Consider the following 15,981-nt stretch of genomic DNA (forward strand, 5'->3'; position numbering starts at 1 on the left):
TTCCAGCTATGCCACTCCAGGTGCAGGCAGAATGTCCTTGACTACCAGAGAAAAGACTGTTGTTATGGCATAGAATAGAATAGAATTCTTTATTGGCCAAGTGTGATTGGACACACAAGGAATTTGTCTTGGTGCATACGCTCTCAGTGTGCATCTGTCTAGATATCTCTACAACTCCATGCAATACCCCCTCCCAGTTTTCCACAGCACTAAGTGTGGCAGCCCTGAAGAGCCAAATAAAAAGATGGCCTCCAGGGCTGACATCAAGAGCAGTCAGTGTCTCAGTTGCTTAAGGTTTCTGAGAGCCACGGTGACTCAGAAGGCTTCCTGCAAAGTTTTTGTTTATTTGCTTTTGATATTGTTATTCATTTGCAATCTTCTTTTGTAGGGCTTATTCTCCATATTGTTTCCTCCTGTAAGGTGGGCCAGTTTTCACCAGGAGCTGCTTTTTAAAAGTCTGAAATTGACCCAGCATTTTCTTTTTACGCTCAATAAATGCATTTGATATAACAGGAGCATTGGTGGAATGATGTTGTAGGACCACAACATAACATAACTTGGGGGGTGGGGATACAGGATGGGTCACCCATCCCTGATTTGACCCAAGTCTCTGAGGCAGCCTGAGCTTCTCTGCCCTCACTTGCCTTTTTCCAAGGAGCTGGTCTCCCCCTCCCCCTCCCCCTGGCAAAACAGAGAAATGCTGCCTTTGCTACGCAATGCACCTTAGTTCCTTGGGAGGCCTCCTCCTCCCTCTCCGCTGACTTCTCCTGCCCTGTCCCATTGGCCTTCCCAAAGTTCTGCTGCATGGCTTCTGTCCAAAAAAGGGCAGACAGTTTGCTGAAGGTGGACTCTGCCCAGAGAACACTGGCTGCCCCTTTGGAAGCCCTCCTCTTTCTAAACGCAAGAGGTCTTTCCTTAGATCGGACCTCTAGGTCGGCACTCATCTTCCAGAGCTGCTCCTGGAAAGGCTGCCTGTGATGGAGGAGGCTGCTCTCTTCTACCACCCGCTCTGGTTCATCTGCTCCTTAACCCTCCTGGCGCTGCTGTGGGCACAAAGAAGAAAGAGTTGGAGGCCAGATGCTTGTCCCGTAGACCTGAGTGGCAAGACGGCCATTGTCACTGGAGCCAGCAGCGGTGAGTCTGGCCTCTTAGCCACATCAGCTCAAATCTTAATGGATGCATTTCCACAATCCTAGTTAGTTTGGGCTTGTGGCCTTTTGCTTGGTAATGCAGTGTGAGGCATGAACCCTCCAAATCTGGTTAGTATTCAAAAAGAAACCCCGAAAAGGAATTGACTGGTGTGATGTTTCTGGACACGTTGCCTGCAGGTGGCTGCCGGGTCTGGAAGGAAAGAGGCTCCTTTGCCTCCTGCCAGGACCACTGGCAGCCCCAAATATTCCTGGGGGCAACAGTCTTAATGTTGGTGTGTGAGTGCAGCTTAAGAGGCGGGCTGGCCTGTTCAATCGGCCAGTCTGCTAAAGAATGGCTGCTGCCTACGTGCTACCCCCTCCCCAATTGTTCCATGCTTGTCTGAGGGCAGGAGGGGACCCTCATCTTGTGGGATGGTAGAGAGGAAAAGCCAGCTGGGATGGCTGCCCAAGAAGCTGCTGGGGCTAAGGAGAACAAGCCCGTGCTGAGCCTTTGGGAGCTGGGACTGACCTCCCCTGTGCCTTTCTGTCCCTGAGGTGGGCTTGAGCAGGGAAATGAACAGAGGGAGGGTGGGGGTGGGGCCCTTGGCATTATCTTGTTTGACCATCACACTTTCCCTCCCTCCCTCCCTCCCTCCTCTGTCAGTTTAGAACTAGATGGGAGAGGGAGGGGCCGGGCCTTGTCTTCCTGCTGCCACTAAAAGGCAAAGGGCACCTGGTGGGGGGGGGGGAGAACTTTGTGGCAGGAAAGTCACCTTTTCTTCCCTTGGGGAGAAATGGCCCCTTCCTTTCAGATCACTGCCACCCTTAATGGTGGTGTGCCAGGAGTTGCACCCCAAGGACGAATAAAGGGGATCGAGACAAGGTTTATTTCATGATCCCACAACTACAATTAACTATATATACATGATTGCTCTCTGATATTTAATAAGGCTCCCATTTTAGGGCACTATTAGTTATAAAGTGATTGTAAGTTATGGAAGTTTCCAGGTTTTGGGGAGGGGGTGCCAGCCTGTTTCTCTCCCTCAGAGGAGGGTTTTCTTTTGGCAGAAGGCAACCCACCAATGCCAGCTCCGCCCCTGGTCATTAGCCATTGGCCTGTTATGAGCAGCTGATGGTCTCTCTCTCTCTCTCTCTCTCTCTCTCTCTCTCTCTCAGGAAGATGGGAAGTCCACTCAGCCTCCCTGGCCACGGGGAGATAAGGGCAGCCAACGTGGCAGCCTCTGCCTGCTGAAGAGCAGGGAGCCCTGGGGAGGTCAGCCCCAGCCAAGGCAGGGTTCTCAAGGAGGGCATTCAACTAAGCATCCTGGATGCCCCCCCTTCAGGGTTCAGACTCGGGTGCCCACTGGCCACTGCTGGGTGGGGGGAGTCCTTCAGCCCCCAGGGACCCGCGATTCCCTTTCACCTCCCCTCCCACCATGAGAGGCCTTTTCCCTTCACAGGACTGCGCCTGCCATGTCCTGGCCCCTCTTTCGGCCACAGTGAGGGTGGCCCTGCCGCAGCTGGCACCTGCAATTTTGCCTCCATCTAGTTGCATGGGGCTGGCAAGGGAGCACTGCTGTTGGACGGTGCCCAGCCCATTTGTGCCATCTGCTTTGGACCTGCTCAGTGCGCAAGGCCTGTGGCGGAGATAGTTGGCGTTGCAGTTCTCCAGGTACACAAGATGCAACTCAGCCTCCTCACACTGCAGGAGTCCAGCGGCCTTTCTGGCCACCTCAGGATCAATGGCCCAAGGGTGGGTGGGGCTGGGTAGGTGCCATCCTGGGGTCCTGGAGCAGCTGCTCTTGATGCCCATCCTTTGCAGGAATTGGCAAGGCTGTCGCTCTTGAACTGGCAAACAAGAACGCACGCACAATCCTGGCCTGCCGCTGCAGGGAGAAAGGCCAGGCTGTGGTGGAGGAGATCCGTAGAGCCACAGGGAACCCCCAGGTGCAGCTCCGTCTGCTGGACGTCAGCTCCATGGCCTCCGTCCGTGACTTTGCCAGGAGGTTTCTGGAGGAAGACAGCCAGCTGCACATCCTGGTGAACAATGCGGGTGTCACAGGTAATGGGCACTGGGCAGCTATGCCCTCTGCTTGCCCGGGTCAGAAGCGAGCAGGCAAGAGATCAGGAAGCTTCAGTTCCACCCCAAGGGCCCAAGGGTGAGAAAGAGGCAGAGCCTTTCCCAAGACAGGCAGAGCCCAGAGACCCCACCCCAAAGTCTGCCCCCTCTTAAGCTGCCTTCCCTCCTCTCTCCTGTCTAGGTTTGCCCTTTGCCGTCACGACTGAGGGCTTGGAGCTCACGTTTGCCACCAACGTCTCGGGTGCCTTCCTCCTCACCAACCTGCTGCTTGGTAAGGACCAGATTCTCCTGCATGCAACCTGAAGGTCATTGATTCCGTGGCTTCCTCCATCACCTGAAACCCGCTAAATCCAGCAGCTCCTCTCTCAGTGCTAGGAGCTGAGGGGCCAGGCCCTTCTAAAGAGGGGATCTCCCAAATTGCCTCCAATTATGATGGTGCCATTTCCTGGAGGGGCCTGGGCTATCAGCCTTGGGGAGGGTTGTGAGAGATTGGGAAGTTGCAAAGTTCATTCCAGAGGGTGGGAGCCCCCACAGAGAAGGCCCTTCCCCTGGGGGTCGCCAGCCGACATTGCCTGGCGGACGGCACCCTAAGGAGTCCTGTGTTGTGTTGTTGCTGTGTTTTCTTTTCAAGGATTAGTATGTCCTGCTACAATTTCTCTAAAAACAATAACCTCCTTTCCCACCGCATCTTCAAAGCCCTACAGAGCAGAGACCAGGCAAGCTGCAGAGCATAGAGAGGATGGGCATGCTCCAGGCCCCTTCTCTTGCCAGCCTTTGCCTTTGCAGCCCCTGCCCTGCACAACACCCTCCCTCTTGGGATCTGACGGGCCCCAAACTTCTGCCCCTCCAGGGGCACTTCAGACTGGCTCTTCCCTCAGGCATCCAGACAGTGTGTGTGTGTGTGTGTGTGCGCGTGCGCGTGCGCGCAGAGATTGTTTTGAAGATAAACAGCTATAGGATATAAATGTTTTAAATAGACAAGCAAACAGATAACTAAATAAATGATGGGATCTCAAAGGAGACTTGACTGTTAGCCATTATTTAGGGCCGCAGTATAGCTGCAACCAGCAACTATCTAAAACACGGGTACCAAGGGGATGGATTCAGAAATGAAGGGGAGGCCGGGGGTGGGCTCCCCGCAGCTGCTGGAGCTCTCCCAGAGGGCTTTGGTTCCCCTCACTGCTCCTCCTCCGCGCAGGTACCATGGTGGCCTCTACTCCGGCTCGCATCGTGAATGTGTCTTCCTTCCGGCACTTCTGTGTCAGGGAGGTGAACCTGAAGTGGCTGACGGGGGAGGAGCGGCCCAGGAATGCCAGCCAAGCCTACGACTGCACCAAGCTCATGAACGTCATCTTCACCATGGAGCTGGCCCGGAGACTGCAGGGCACCGGTAAGCACATGGCCGCCTGCGGGGGGTGGGTGTCCCCTTTGCTACACAAAATCACTGACATGGAATGAGAAGTTAAACAGAAGAAATTACAGCTGTGCAGTTTAGATGAAGCTCGTTCCCTCTGCTTCCCCAGACCTTAAGTTCTCCTGGCTCTTCTTCGGGCTCCCTCCTGCCCACCCAGCCTGCCCCTCCCTGAGCTTCTCCTTCTCTCAAGCCATTTGCTCTTCCTTCTTAGATTTCCTTGGCGATTCTCTCGCCCCCTTCATTCCTCTCGCCATTTCTGACCCTCTGATCTTGGAACCCAATTTGCACAACCTCCAGCTCATTTTATGTTTCTGCCCAGCATTGGCTTCCATAGAATGAGGCGGGTAGTACTCTCATCCACAGCCCCTTCCACATGGGACATGCAGGGGAATTTCTGCGGCTCATTTGCTGTCATGCTCTGGTAGTCTCTGTTAGTGGCGAGAACCCCTTCTCAGAGTCTGCAAGCCAGGGGTCCCAGGCAGGGATCCCCCCAAGAAGGGGCTGGGGATAGTTTAGTATCAGGTGCCAAGAGATGCTCCCACCAACAGAGGCCCTTCTGGGCTGGATGAGAGGGGGCTGCCCCCAGACCAGCCTCACTCAGGAAGGGCATTTCCTCTGCAGGCGTGTCGGCCAACGTGCTCAGCCCAGGAATCGTCCGGACAGAGATCCTGCGCCATTATGGCCGGGCCAGCCGCCTGCTCTACTGGCTTTGCAGCCCCTTCATGAGGGTGAGTGAAGCAGCAGCTCCAGCAGCAGCTCTTGCTGGGAAGAATGGGCAAGTGGGGGAGGGGCTGGGGGAGGGGGAGAATCAGAGCTGCTTGCAGCAGAGCTGAGAGCTCCCTGATGGCTGCCCAAAGACCCTGCTCAACAGGGCTTTGGAGGACCAGATTCTCGCTCTCCACGAGGCTTTTGGCTGCTGGGCCTCTTTCTCTGCCTCCCCCTCCGAAGCTTGCTCTGAGGGGCTTTCCCCGCTCTCTCCCCAGAGCCCCCAAAAGGGAGCCACCAGCACTCTCTACTGCGCAATCGCCCCAGAAATGGAGGGGATTTCGGGCAAGTATTTCGACAGCAACTGCACACTGGTGCTTCCTCAAGCCCTCGCACACGAGCCAGGCCTCAGCCAGAGGCTGTGGGATGCGCTGGAGAAGGCCACGGGCCTCAAGACAGATAGAAGCCAGCAGGCAGTCTCGGGCCCTCTGCAAAGGGAACATTAGGGGGCTTCTCCCTCTTTTCTGGTCAGGGGAGTAGAAAAACTGCTGCTCAGCAACATGGATCTTTTGATTCCCCTTCCAAGAACTCTTCCCTGCAAAGTTGCCAAGCCCTTTAACTGAGAACCATGGCCAGAAATGCAAAATTCACCCTGGATTTTTTCTCATGCTGTGAATGAAGGACCTTGAGGTCTGCTGGGGGCCTTCCAGCCCTCTGTTTGATTTGAATCTCTTCTTCCAGTGTGATGGATTACATTTCTTGGGAAGCTGGTCGGAAGCTCTCATCTCCTGATGGGTTTTGTTTGGAGCAGAGGCTCCTCCTCTGCACTTTCTCTCTCTCCCCAGGGATGCCTTTGCAGCAGGTCAGGCTTCCCCTGTCGTCCTTTTTCTCCACTGCCCTAGTTCGGCTGTGGGGTTTTGGCCTTTTACAATGGAAGAGTGAATTGTGCATCTTCTTACTGAAACAGAAAAACCAAGTTTGTTTTGCACTGTAATCCATAGTAAGAGTCTGAGCTGCATAGAAAATTATTATCCGGTGGAGACCATTTTTATTTCTGAGTCTGGTTTGAACCAGCCATCGGGTGACTGGATGCGCTCAACATGCCCCATGAATAGCCCCACCTGCTTGGGGATGGGAGGAGCTCAGCATTGCAGGGACCAGGCCAAGGGCCACTCTCTGCCTGCAGAGGCCCTCCAGGTGGGTCACTCGTCCATGAAGACCCAGGGGTCACTCGCTCTCCAAGGCGGCCCAAAGTCCTTTCAACGGTGGCCTCCCATTTGCCCCACTGCAGTGGATGAAGCACTGGGAGGATGAGAGACCCATGGACTTTGCGGTCTTTGTATACCGAAAGCCAAAGAACAGGGCAGAGAGGAGAGGCTCCCGGGGCATCTCTTGAGGGATGCAGCTCCGCGTCCCTCACGGCTCTAATCTCTCTTTTCAAAGGTTGCTGTAACAAAGCAAAATGAAAAAAAGAGCTTCTTAAAAAAAAAAAGATAGGGACTGCAGCAACTCTGAACTTTCCTTGGAAAAGCTCCCCCTCTCCAAGGGACAGTATTCCCAGGGTCTGGAAGCTCCATGAGAAGCTCGCAGAGAGGGGGTGTTTTGGGATGCAGCTTGCTCCCTGCAGTATGTCCCATTCACGGGAATCATTTTGCAGCAGATTCTGAGACCAGGCTCCAAAGAAGCCGCTCGGCCATCACCCAGCCAAAAAAGTGGCTGTCTTGATTGGCCCCAGGAAGGGAGGTTGCTGAAACCAGCTAGCTTCTCCTAAACGGAGCACAAGTGGCAAATAGACAAGTTACCCCTTTGACCTGAACAGACGTGAACTTCTCAGGCTGGCCAGGGAGGTCTGGGAGTTGAATTCCACCCTAAGTCCACTGGAAGAGCAGCTCATTTCCTTTGAATAATTCTTCTCCAGACCAGGGAGAGCATTTCAAAAAATGGGGAGAGAAATGGGGCGGTTGTGGGATTCTCCCCATAAAGGCAACCTTTTTGTGAGCAGGTCCTCCATTACTTTGGTTTATGGCTGGAGGTTCCAGAGAAATCTAACTCTTCATTTATAAACTTTTATTAATTATAATTATCCTTGTGTTACTTCTTTAACTTTTTTGGGGGTCCAGGAAGCAAATTCTAAGTTAGCCAGCAACTGCAGTGAAATTCCAAGAGCGAGAACAAGAGCTGCTCCAGTGGTGCAAATAGGTTATTAGTGTCAGAATGAAATGAAGCCAACTAGCATATGCCTGGTCAGTTCTCTGCCCCCCCCCCGCCTCTTACACCCTGGCCCATTGGAGACCAAGACAATAGCTTGGCAGGTAACAAGTTTCTTGGCAGGGTTTTTATGATTGGGAACAGCACAGCCCTTCTCAGCTGGAAGCCACCTTTTCCCTGTTCCCCTCACTCTTTTTTCTCATTCTGAGGAAAGCGACAGGCTGAGATCCTTCACAAAACACACTATTGTAAAGACTGAGGTTGTCTCAGAGTCATCCGTCTTCTTGTTCTCTTTGGTTGGAAAAATGAGGGGAGGGGGGATTTAACCTGAAACTCAATATTTATAAGTTTTAATCAGCAAGTATTTATGATTTAATTCAACACTCTTTCCCTTTCCTTCCCTTAATTTCCTATTTTTTCTTCTCTTTATTTATATAATAAAATAAAACCTTAACTAAAAAAAAAGTTAATTCAACAAGCTGAATTATCATTCAGCTAAAAATCCACTTGGTGCCTGGAATCCACCCCCACACTGAATGGCAGGAACACAGGCCGGCCCCCAAGGGCTTTGGGTGGCTGGAATCAAGGTCTCCCCACATATTGCCAGGATAAAAATAGTTCGGTGGATTACAGATTCTACAGCTTTTCTGTAAATGTTGGATTGCACCATCTCTTAATTTTCAATACACACATGAAATTAAACCAATCAGCAAGTTAGCCTTATCAATTACAGAGTCACCTCTGGATGAGATGGGCGGCACATAAATGTACTATTAAACGCTCCTAATTAATTGTAATTATGAAGTAACCAGCAACCTGGAAGTGATGACAAAGAGAGCTTGTAACCTGACTTCTCTCCAGTCCTTTGCTGAATAGTTTTGGAATTCTGAACTGTTCACCAATCGATCAGGCACCAAGGTTAGGATTCCCAGTTTCTAGTTTAAGCCACACTTGGGAGGAATGTCTCCATCACTCCCGGGGTTTTTCTGGATCCCTCGGCCCGTCTACCTGCGCTCCCAACAGAGGCAACTGGAAACACTCCGTTTGCTGTCTGCTCCCAGTCAAGGAAACCAGCACCCTGCAGAGAGCTCTGCCAACATGTGAGAACTGCTTCCTCCCTGCAGGGAGAGGGAGGCTCCTGAGCACCAGTCCTGCAGAGTCTCTTTGGTGCACCTACTCACCCAGGTGAGAACACAGGGGCTAGACTGCCTTGCCCTGGACTAGTTTCTAGGGAGGAGGATGCAAAATGGCAACTCCCTTCTGACCGCCTCCCGAATTCCACCCCCAGAGGCCTCCCCCTTCTGCGCCCAGGTGTCAACAGAAGCCAGGCAGACTGTGGAGAGAATACAAACTTTATTAAGGGGCTCCTCTACTTTGGCCTCAGTATAAACAAAGCCGACTTCCAGGGCTTTCACTGCCATTCGATGTGCAGGTCAAGGCCTTCCCGGCTGACTTTTTGGAGAAGCTCCTCATAGTCACCCCGGTAGATTTCTGGGCATTTGTCCAAGTGGAGGGAATTCAGCTGGTTGTCTGCAGCCAGCAGCAGATGGATGGTGCTGCTGGAGACGTGGCACTGGAGCAGAGAAAGGTAACTGAGGTGCACCAGGGCACTGCCCCGGGGCTCCAGCACTTTCTCGAACACCTCATCCAGGCAGAAAGGCAGGTAGAACAACTCCAAGCTCTCCAGGTAGGGGGAGTTCTCGAGGACGGACAGGAGGTTTGCTCTCAATCTTGGAATAGGCTGGGAAGGTGCGGAAGTGTGCAAATGGCAAAGGCTCAAGGTAAACTCGGCAAGGTGGGAGAACCTGGGGGGGGTCAAAACAGCCTCCTGCTCCGGGGGAGGCCTTCCCTCACCCCTCAAGGACAAGAAGATGCTGGCACTGAATTTGTAGAGATTTGGGCAGCGATTCAGCAGCATGTGGAAGGACAATTCCTCCCTGACATAGAAGCCATCGACGGAGAGGGAGTGCATCTGGGCGCCGAGGATGGCCGCCACAGGCAGAAGCTCCGCCAGATTCCGGGGCCTGCTGCAGTCCAAGGTCAGGTCGTTGAGGGTGCGCCAGGTGTAGAAGGCGGGGCTCAAGGCGGAACCGTCGTCCAGAAGGACGATGGCTTTGGTTAAGTGTGGGCACACGGCACAAACCGTGGGCAGGAAAGTCTCCTCCACCTCCAGGAGCTCCCTGAGGGGCAGCGTGAGCCTGGAGCCGGCCTGATCTGCGCGCATGGCCATCCTGCGTTGGACCAGTTCCTCCAGGGAGGGAAACCGGGGGACGACCTGGGCAGTCGCAAACTGCTGGCCGAGGATCTCCTGCAGAGCCTCAGAAACAAACTCGTTCTCTACGAACCGGAGACTGGGAAGGGCCAGCAGAACAAAGGCCAAGGCCCAGACCAGATCCCGGCTTTTACCACTGGGCTCCAAACCGTCAACTGAAAGCACCTGCAGGCCCTGGCAAGAGAAGGAGCCGGCTGTGACGTCGTAAGCCAAGTGGAAAAGGGAATCAGCAGACAGCCGCTTGCAGTCGGAGATGTTCAGCTCACAGAGATGCTGGCAGGAGGAGCCCACGGCTGACAAGACCTGAGTGTTGCACTGGGTGTCGGACAGGTCCAGCTTCTTAACAGAAGGCAAACTCTTTATCAGGTCAACCAGAGCATCGCTGGGGATCCGGCTACAGCGCTGGAGATACAGCAGGGACAGGTTCTGTCCCAAGGAGGAAAAAGAAAAGGCGGGCGTGTAAGGAAGGAAACATGGCTCTCTCAGCGCACAGCTGGGCTCATAGTGTGGGACAGCCCTGCTTAACCTCCCCATTTTTTTCAACTTCAGGCAGACATTTCATTCTTCACATTACTGCTGTACCTGTTCCTTGATTTTAATTTTGGTGCCGTTAACAGATTTTAAACCTAAAACAATTTTAAAATTAAAGATCCCAGAATTCCCAAGCTTTAAAGGGGCCATAGTTCCCCACCTCTGCCTTCAATAAATTGTAGGCCTATTTTGCCTTCCTTGAATTCTTGCCTTGAGGCCTTTTCTGCCTGTGCTTTCAGTGGCCACAGGCTGAAATAACTAACTGAACTAAGGCAGGACAGAATTTCCAATGGCACAGCAGCAGCCTTGGGATCCTATCTGGCCACAAGGGAATCAGATCGCAACCACAATGCGGCAACATCAGAAAAACTGCTTCTCCTTCCAAGAAATAACCCTGAAGTCCCTTGAGCGACAGAGGCAGGGCAGATTTTAGAGCTCCTGGCCTCATCCTGCTTAGATCTCGAGGTGAGAGTCGGCCGGCTCAGGGTTCCGCTCTTCTCCATTCCCTCAGGTTATAATCTTAGATGCTGGGAGATTGCATGTGGGTATTTTGCATTTTAATCCCTGTACGGTGCCTACAGCAGCTAGGGTGGGTGATGGGATATAAAACATCAATAAATAAACCCTCCTTTTATCCTGAATTATCTTTGCTTGATTGGCTCGATTATCACAATTATTAGGCATTCCGAGTTCCCACGGCAGATAGAAGCAAGCTGAATGTTTAACAGAAGCTGCTCAGCTAAAATATACAATTTCTGCCATTTTACCCGATTTACTTATTTGGTCCAAGCGGTACCAGAACTAGAAAGGAGGCAGGACCTAGCAAAAACCGTTGCTTATCCAACAAGGCAGCTGAGGAGGGAGGCCCAGCCGATGGCTGCGGAGCTGCTTGACAAAACCTGTCCTCCTCCTCCCTTCCCCGGCATAGTCCCCCCCCCCCAGCAGCCCCTCCGTCCACCTTGCAGCGGCTGGAGATCATCTGAGCCACGTCCTTGGTGACCAGCTGCGAGCATCTGCCCAGGTCCAGCTCCGTCAGCTGCGGCACCAGCAGCAAATGCAGAACAGGCCGAGTCACCCTCCGCTTGATCCCCAGGAAGTCGATCAGCTCCCGCACCAGGCAGCCGGCTGGAAGAAGAGGGGGGGGGGTCAGCCCAGGCAAGGCCCAAGAGAGCTGCCTCCCCCGCCGGGCCCAGGGAATTCCTAAGGCGGGAGGGAGGTGACGCCCACCCAGCAGAGGGGCTCACCCCGCTCCCGTGGCCCAGGGCAGCGGGGGAGGCGGCTCCCCCTCCACCTCTCTCCCCCCAGCCCCTCTCCCGTCCCCCCTCCCCCAGCCCCCCCTCTCCCCAAGACCCTCTCCGTCCCCTCGCCCCTCCCCTCCCCCAGAGCCCTTCTATCGCGGCCCCCCCCCCCGGGCGCCTCACCCAGGTCGTTGAAGGGCCCCAGTAGGTATCGGAAGTGCTGCTCGTCCAGGGAGCGCTCGGTGTAGTCCTTGGCCCAGAGCAGCTGCATGTTGGCGGCCACGTTCTCCAGGCAGAGCACCCGCAGCGGCTGGGCCGCCTTCCTTTTCGGCATCCCTGCGGGCGGACGGAGGCTTCAAGCGATCGGCGAGACGGAGCGACGGCCGCTACCTTCGGCAACGCCCACTGCAACAGGGCGCTTCCGGCCGCCAGGGGGCGCCCGCCGGAAGTGCCGACGCTCCCGCCCGCGCCCTCGAGGGGTCCTCGCCCGGGCTGCCCGCGGCGCCTGAGGAACGGTGGCAGCCGGCCGGCTCGGGCTCTGGGACTGGCGGCGGAGGGGCAGCCGCTGCCGGGGGCTTTGCTGAGGCGGAAGGTGAGGGTGGCGGTTGCCCGGCGGCAGATCCCGCGAGAGTAGCCGGAGGAAGAAGCGGCGGCGGCGGCGGCGGCGGGTAGGCGAGAGAGGCCCCGGCGGCCTACCTTGCAAGGCTGCGCGGCCTGACCCGTCCACGTCCCCTGGGCGGAGGGAGGCGGGCGCGGCCCAAACAGGCCCGGAGGAGCGGCGGCGGCGGCGGCTCCGCTCGGCCCGTCCCGGGAAGCGAAGGGAGGAGCGCCCGGCTGCCCTGCGGCGGCTGCCCTTCCTTCCCGGAGCCCGGCAGGCGCGGCGTCTCCCTCCCTCCGGCGACGGGGCTGGGCTAGAGGGCGGCCGCCGGCGGCCCTGCCTGCCGGCGGGGCGGCCCGCGCGCGGAGTCCTGGCGGCGGGATCCGTCCGGCTGCTTCGGGAGCGGCCCCTGCGTGGGAGAGGGACGCCGTGAGGGGGGGAGGAGGCGGCGGGGCGGCCTACCTCGCAAGGCTATCGTTGAGCGCGGGGGTGGGGAAGCGGAGGAGAGCCGTGGAGGCGCCTTGAGCTTCTGGGAGGCAAAGTTCCGTCACTGGCCTTAGAAGATGGTCGGCGTGGGAGGGGAGCCCGGAGAAGCCCCCCTCCCCCTCCCGCCCTTCCTTCCGAGTAGCTCCCGCCCCTCCCCCCACCCTCTCCTGCGATGGGGCGACTCCTCAGCTCTTCCCTTCAGGGGCGGGGTCCCCGCTCGGCTCTGCCCTGTTTGACCCTCAGACTGATCTGGAAGCGCCTGAGCGGCGGGAGGGGGCCGGGCCGGATTCTAAAGGAGGCAGATGGCAGGTGAAACGGGAGGAGATTAAAGTTGCTGCCAGGACAAAACAACTGGATCATCTTTATTAAAAATTTTCCCTGTTGATTCCTTAGGGGTTTTCCCCCAATCTGCCATAGTAAGCCTGAATGCTGGGAACAGTCTCTCTGGGGAAGTTTTATAACCCTACATTCTCTCCCCCCCCCCCCCCGCCCATGCCTGGAGTGCTTACTTTAGGCATCAGCGAGGGAAGGTTGCATGTTGATGCCAAGGAGGACTCCAGCCGGCACTTGGCAACTGCTAAGAGCTAGTTTGGTCTAGTGCAGTGGTGTCAAACTCAACGGGATGCTTAGATCTGTGGGCCGCCCTGGAAACGGCAAAGCACTGGCCCACAGTGCCTCTGCCAGCAAAAACAGAGCATGCGCCTCCATGAGCTCCGCTGGCAGAGGGCTGCAGGAGGTCGTCATGGCTGAAAATGGGTCCGGGTGGCGTGACAGCCCCTGCCCAGCTCCATTTTCACTGGCAGAGGGTTAGCAAAACAAACTAAAACCAAAACAAAACGAGAAATGTTTCCCCTTTTGCATTTGAGCATGCAAGAAGGGACAGGAAAGGAGAAAGGGGAAGAGGAAAGAAAAAGAAGGAAAGATGGGAAGAGAGCAAGGAAGGAAAAAGAAGGAAAGAGGGGAAGGAAGGAAAATGAAGAGGGAAGAAAAAAGAGAAGGAACGAAGGAAATTATGAAAGTGAGGGAGGGTCTGAGGGAAGTCCTGCCTTAGCACTTGGCCACAGCAGGTGTCCCATCCCTCCCCCCCCCACAGGAGTGATGTCGAGCTGGCCATGCCCACCCTGGCCACACACACCTCAACTTCCCCGCCCCCATCTAACACAACCCTGATGCGGCCTAACCCTCAATGAAATTTAGTTTGACACCCCTGGTCTAGTGGTTAAGGCACCAGGTTAGAAAGCAGGAGACTGCGTTCAAGTTCTGCTGTAGCCTTGAAAGCCAACTAAGTGATTTTGGGTCACTCTCTCTTCCCCCCACCCTCCAACCACCTCCTCATAGGGTTGTGATTGTGAGCAAAGTAGGAGCGGGAGGTGTGTTGGGTTGGTTTGCCTCTGCAGCTACTGTGCTGATTCCTTGGGAAAGACAAATGGGCTTCCATGCCACCGTCCCTCTCTCCCTCCCTCCCACTACTCTGGTTGGTGATTGCAGTGGTTGCATCCTGATATTTAATACACCAGAAACCCCCATGTTCCACCTAGAACAATCTCTTTTGGATATAAATAAAAACAAAGTTAAATTTCAAGTGGGATTTGAATACAATGTTACCATAGCTTTGGTCATGTTAAGGTATGACTTGTTTAGTCACGGCTGGCTGAATAAGCCTCCATGGCTGTGGATTCCTACACCACCAGTCCTGAACTGTGCTGTAGGCATTGATAGGCAGTATATTTAGGCCAAGAGAAGGAGAGAGGACTCTGTGGCACCCCTTCCAGTCCATGGCTTTCAGAGGGAGATCTCCCTGAGGATGGGACCCTCCTGGTCCAGAGGAGACACCTTTCTTTATAGCATCTTTTGATGCCCTGCTGCAGCTTTTTCCCCCCAGCATATCTGGTCAAAAGGGGAGTAACTCTTATCCAGAAAGCTCCTCTAACAGTCTGGCTGAACAAGGTGCTCCTGGGGAGCAATGGCCAGGCCATCATGCTGCCATTGGCCGGTGGTCTTCCCCAATCTTGCCCCCTCCCCTGCAGGTAGGCTTGGTGGCTTCCCAGCCTCTCAAGTAGCCATAGTGCAGGGGTGTCAAATTCAAGGATCTGGCTCACGGGGTGCTTAGCTCTGGCCTGTGGGGCCACCCTGGAAACAGCGAAGGATCAGCCCGCAGTGCTTCTGCGGCAGGGGTGGGTTCTACTTACCTTTACTACTGGCTTGCAACGGGAATGTGCGCGTATCTGCATGCGCAGATCATCCATGATGACGTCTGGGTGGGTGGGTGGAGCCTCCCGCCACTTTTACTACTGGTTCGCAAGAACCAGACTAAACCGGGAGCAACCCACCACTGCTCTGCAGCCCTCCCGAGCTCTGTTTTTGTGACAGAGGGTTGCAGGAGGCTGTCGCAGCCGAAAATGGAGCTCAGGAGCCCGTTTTTGCTAGCAGAGCACTCGGGCCACCACAGGCACCCCCAACATGAGTGACATCAAGCTGGCCACGCCCACCTTGGCTACCACCCCATCACTACCCCGACATCAAACGCAGCCATGATGCAGCCCTCAATTAAACTGAGTTTGATACCCCTGCCATAGTGGCTCAGGGTCGGGGGTGTGTGTGTTGGGGTGGGATCTAGCCCGAGGCAGCTGGAGCTGAACTGAATGGAACGGAGAGGCTATTTCCTTTGGACGCTTTCAATCCAGCTGTGTTGCTCTTCAGTTAAAAATCACAGAGTGAGGGAAATGCAGGGTAGATGGAGAACAGATGATGGCGGGGCTGGAAGAAGGGAGGAGATCAGATCCGCGGGAGCAGGTTTGGGGGTTTCTGGGGCTGTCTCTAGTGAAGGTGAAATGAAGGAAAACCTGAGGAAGCCACAGAGCCCCCTCCCCCCTGACTGAACTGGATGGGACCACCCTGCACCAAAAGCAACTCACCTGGTTACCAGCCAGCATCCTCCTCAGCGCTCTCTGTGTTGCTATGGTTACCCTTCAGCGAAGCACATCCTCAGCTGTCTTGGTCTTCCCCTCAATCGCTCCAGCTGTTGCTGAAAAAACAAGGCAGAAAAATGGGCGAAAAGCCCACCTGCGCCAGGGCCCCCTTTGTGCTGCTGCAGTTGCCCTGCTCTCCTCCCTGGAGAAGGGGGCTCACCTGCTGCCAAAGTCGTGAAATGGTGGCATTTGCCAGTGCGCAGATGCCCACTCTTTAACGCCTTCAGGGTCCTAATGCCTGGTGGGCTCCAGTTTCCCTTTGGGGAAGAGCCAGGCTGGAAGGTGAACCGGCCACTAGGTCGGCCTGAAGTTTGGGGACACTGGAGGGGGCAGCAGAAGGGCCCTTGGGA

At 55.2% G+C, this 15,981-nt stretch overlaps 3 protein-coding genes across 4 annotated transcripts in view; 2 read left to right on the top strand and 1 right to left on the bottom strand.

The window, feature by feature from the left end:
* Positions 1-715: 715 nt before the first annotated feature.
* On the top strand, positions 716-7,688 carry LOC131203114 (retinol dehydrogenase 11-like). Its single transcript, XM_058193051.1, has 6 exons — positions 716-1,134; positions 2,953-3,192; positions 3,392-3,481; positions 4,409-4,600; positions 5,246-5,352; positions 5,608-7,688. Exons 1-6 carry the CDS (start codon positions 978-980, stop codon positions 5,833-5,835), a joined length of 1,014 nt encoding a protein of 337 aa, XP_058049034.1. The 5' UTR covers positions 716-977; the 3' UTR covers positions 5,836-7,688.
* A 1,180-nt stretch (positions 7,689-8,868) lies between these two features.
* On the bottom strand, positions 8,869-12,629 carry LOC131203533 (uncharacterized). The gene is made up of 4 exons (XM_058193854.1): positions 12,275-12,629; positions 11,762-11,914; positions 11,299-11,465; positions 8,869-10,235 (listed from the first exon to the last, which is right to left on the bottom strand). Exons 2-4 carry the CDS (start codon positions 11,910-11,912, stop codon positions 8,949-8,951), a joined length of 1,605 nt encoding a protein of 534 aa, XP_058049837.1. The 5' UTR covers positions 11,913-11,914; positions 12,275-12,629; the 3' UTR covers positions 8,869-8,948.
* The window catches only part of DCTN1 (dynactin subunit 1), a 56,341-nt gene continuing 52,154 nt past the window's right edge, over positions 11,795-15,981 (top strand). The window contains exon 1 of one of the 2 annotated variants that reach the window (XM_058193844.1): positions 11,795-12,170. The gene's annotated coding sequence lies outside the window, so the exon portion shown is untranslated. Of the gene's footprint in view, positions 12,247-15,981 lie in introns of both variants that reach the window. The other variant, XM_058193841.1, reaches the window with a different exon arrangement.

This window comes from Ahaetulla prasina, chromosome 8, assembly GCF_028640845.1.
Source record: "Ahaetulla prasina isolate Xishuangbanna chromosome 8, ASM2864084v1, whole genome shotgun sequence".
Taxonomy (NCBI): domain Eukaryota; kingdom Metazoa; phylum Chordata; class Lepidosauria; order Squamata; family Colubridae; genus Ahaetulla; species Ahaetulla prasina.

Excerpts from the sequence above, each read along its gene's own strand:
- LOC131203533 (XM_058193854.1), bottom strand. The coding sequence starts at position 11,912 with ATGCCGAAAAGGAAGGCGGCCCAGCCGCTGCGGGTGCTCTGCCTGGAG. Across the intron at positions 11,466-11,761 it reads GGGGCCCTTCAACGACCTGG|CCGGCTGCCTGGTGCGGGAG; the intron begins GTGAGGCGCCCG and ends CTCTTCTTCCAG. Across the intron at positions 10,236-11,298 it reads TGATCTCCAGCCGCTGCAAG|AACCTGTCCCTGCTGTATCT; the intron begins GTGGACGGAGGG and ends TCCTTGGGACAG.
- LOC131203114 (XM_058193051.1), top strand. The coding sequence starts at position 978 with ATGGAGGAGGCTGCTCTCTTCTACCACCCGCTCTGGTTCATCTGCTCC. Across the intron at positions 3,193-3,391 it reads GAACAATGCGGGTGTCACAG|GTTTGCCCTTTGCCGTCACG; the intron begins GTAATGGGCACT and ends TCTCCTGTCTAG. Across the intron at positions 5,353-5,607 it reads TTTGCAGCCCCTTCATGAGG|AGCCCCCAAAAGGGAGCCAC; the intron begins GTGAGTGAAGCA and ends CTCTCTCCCCAG.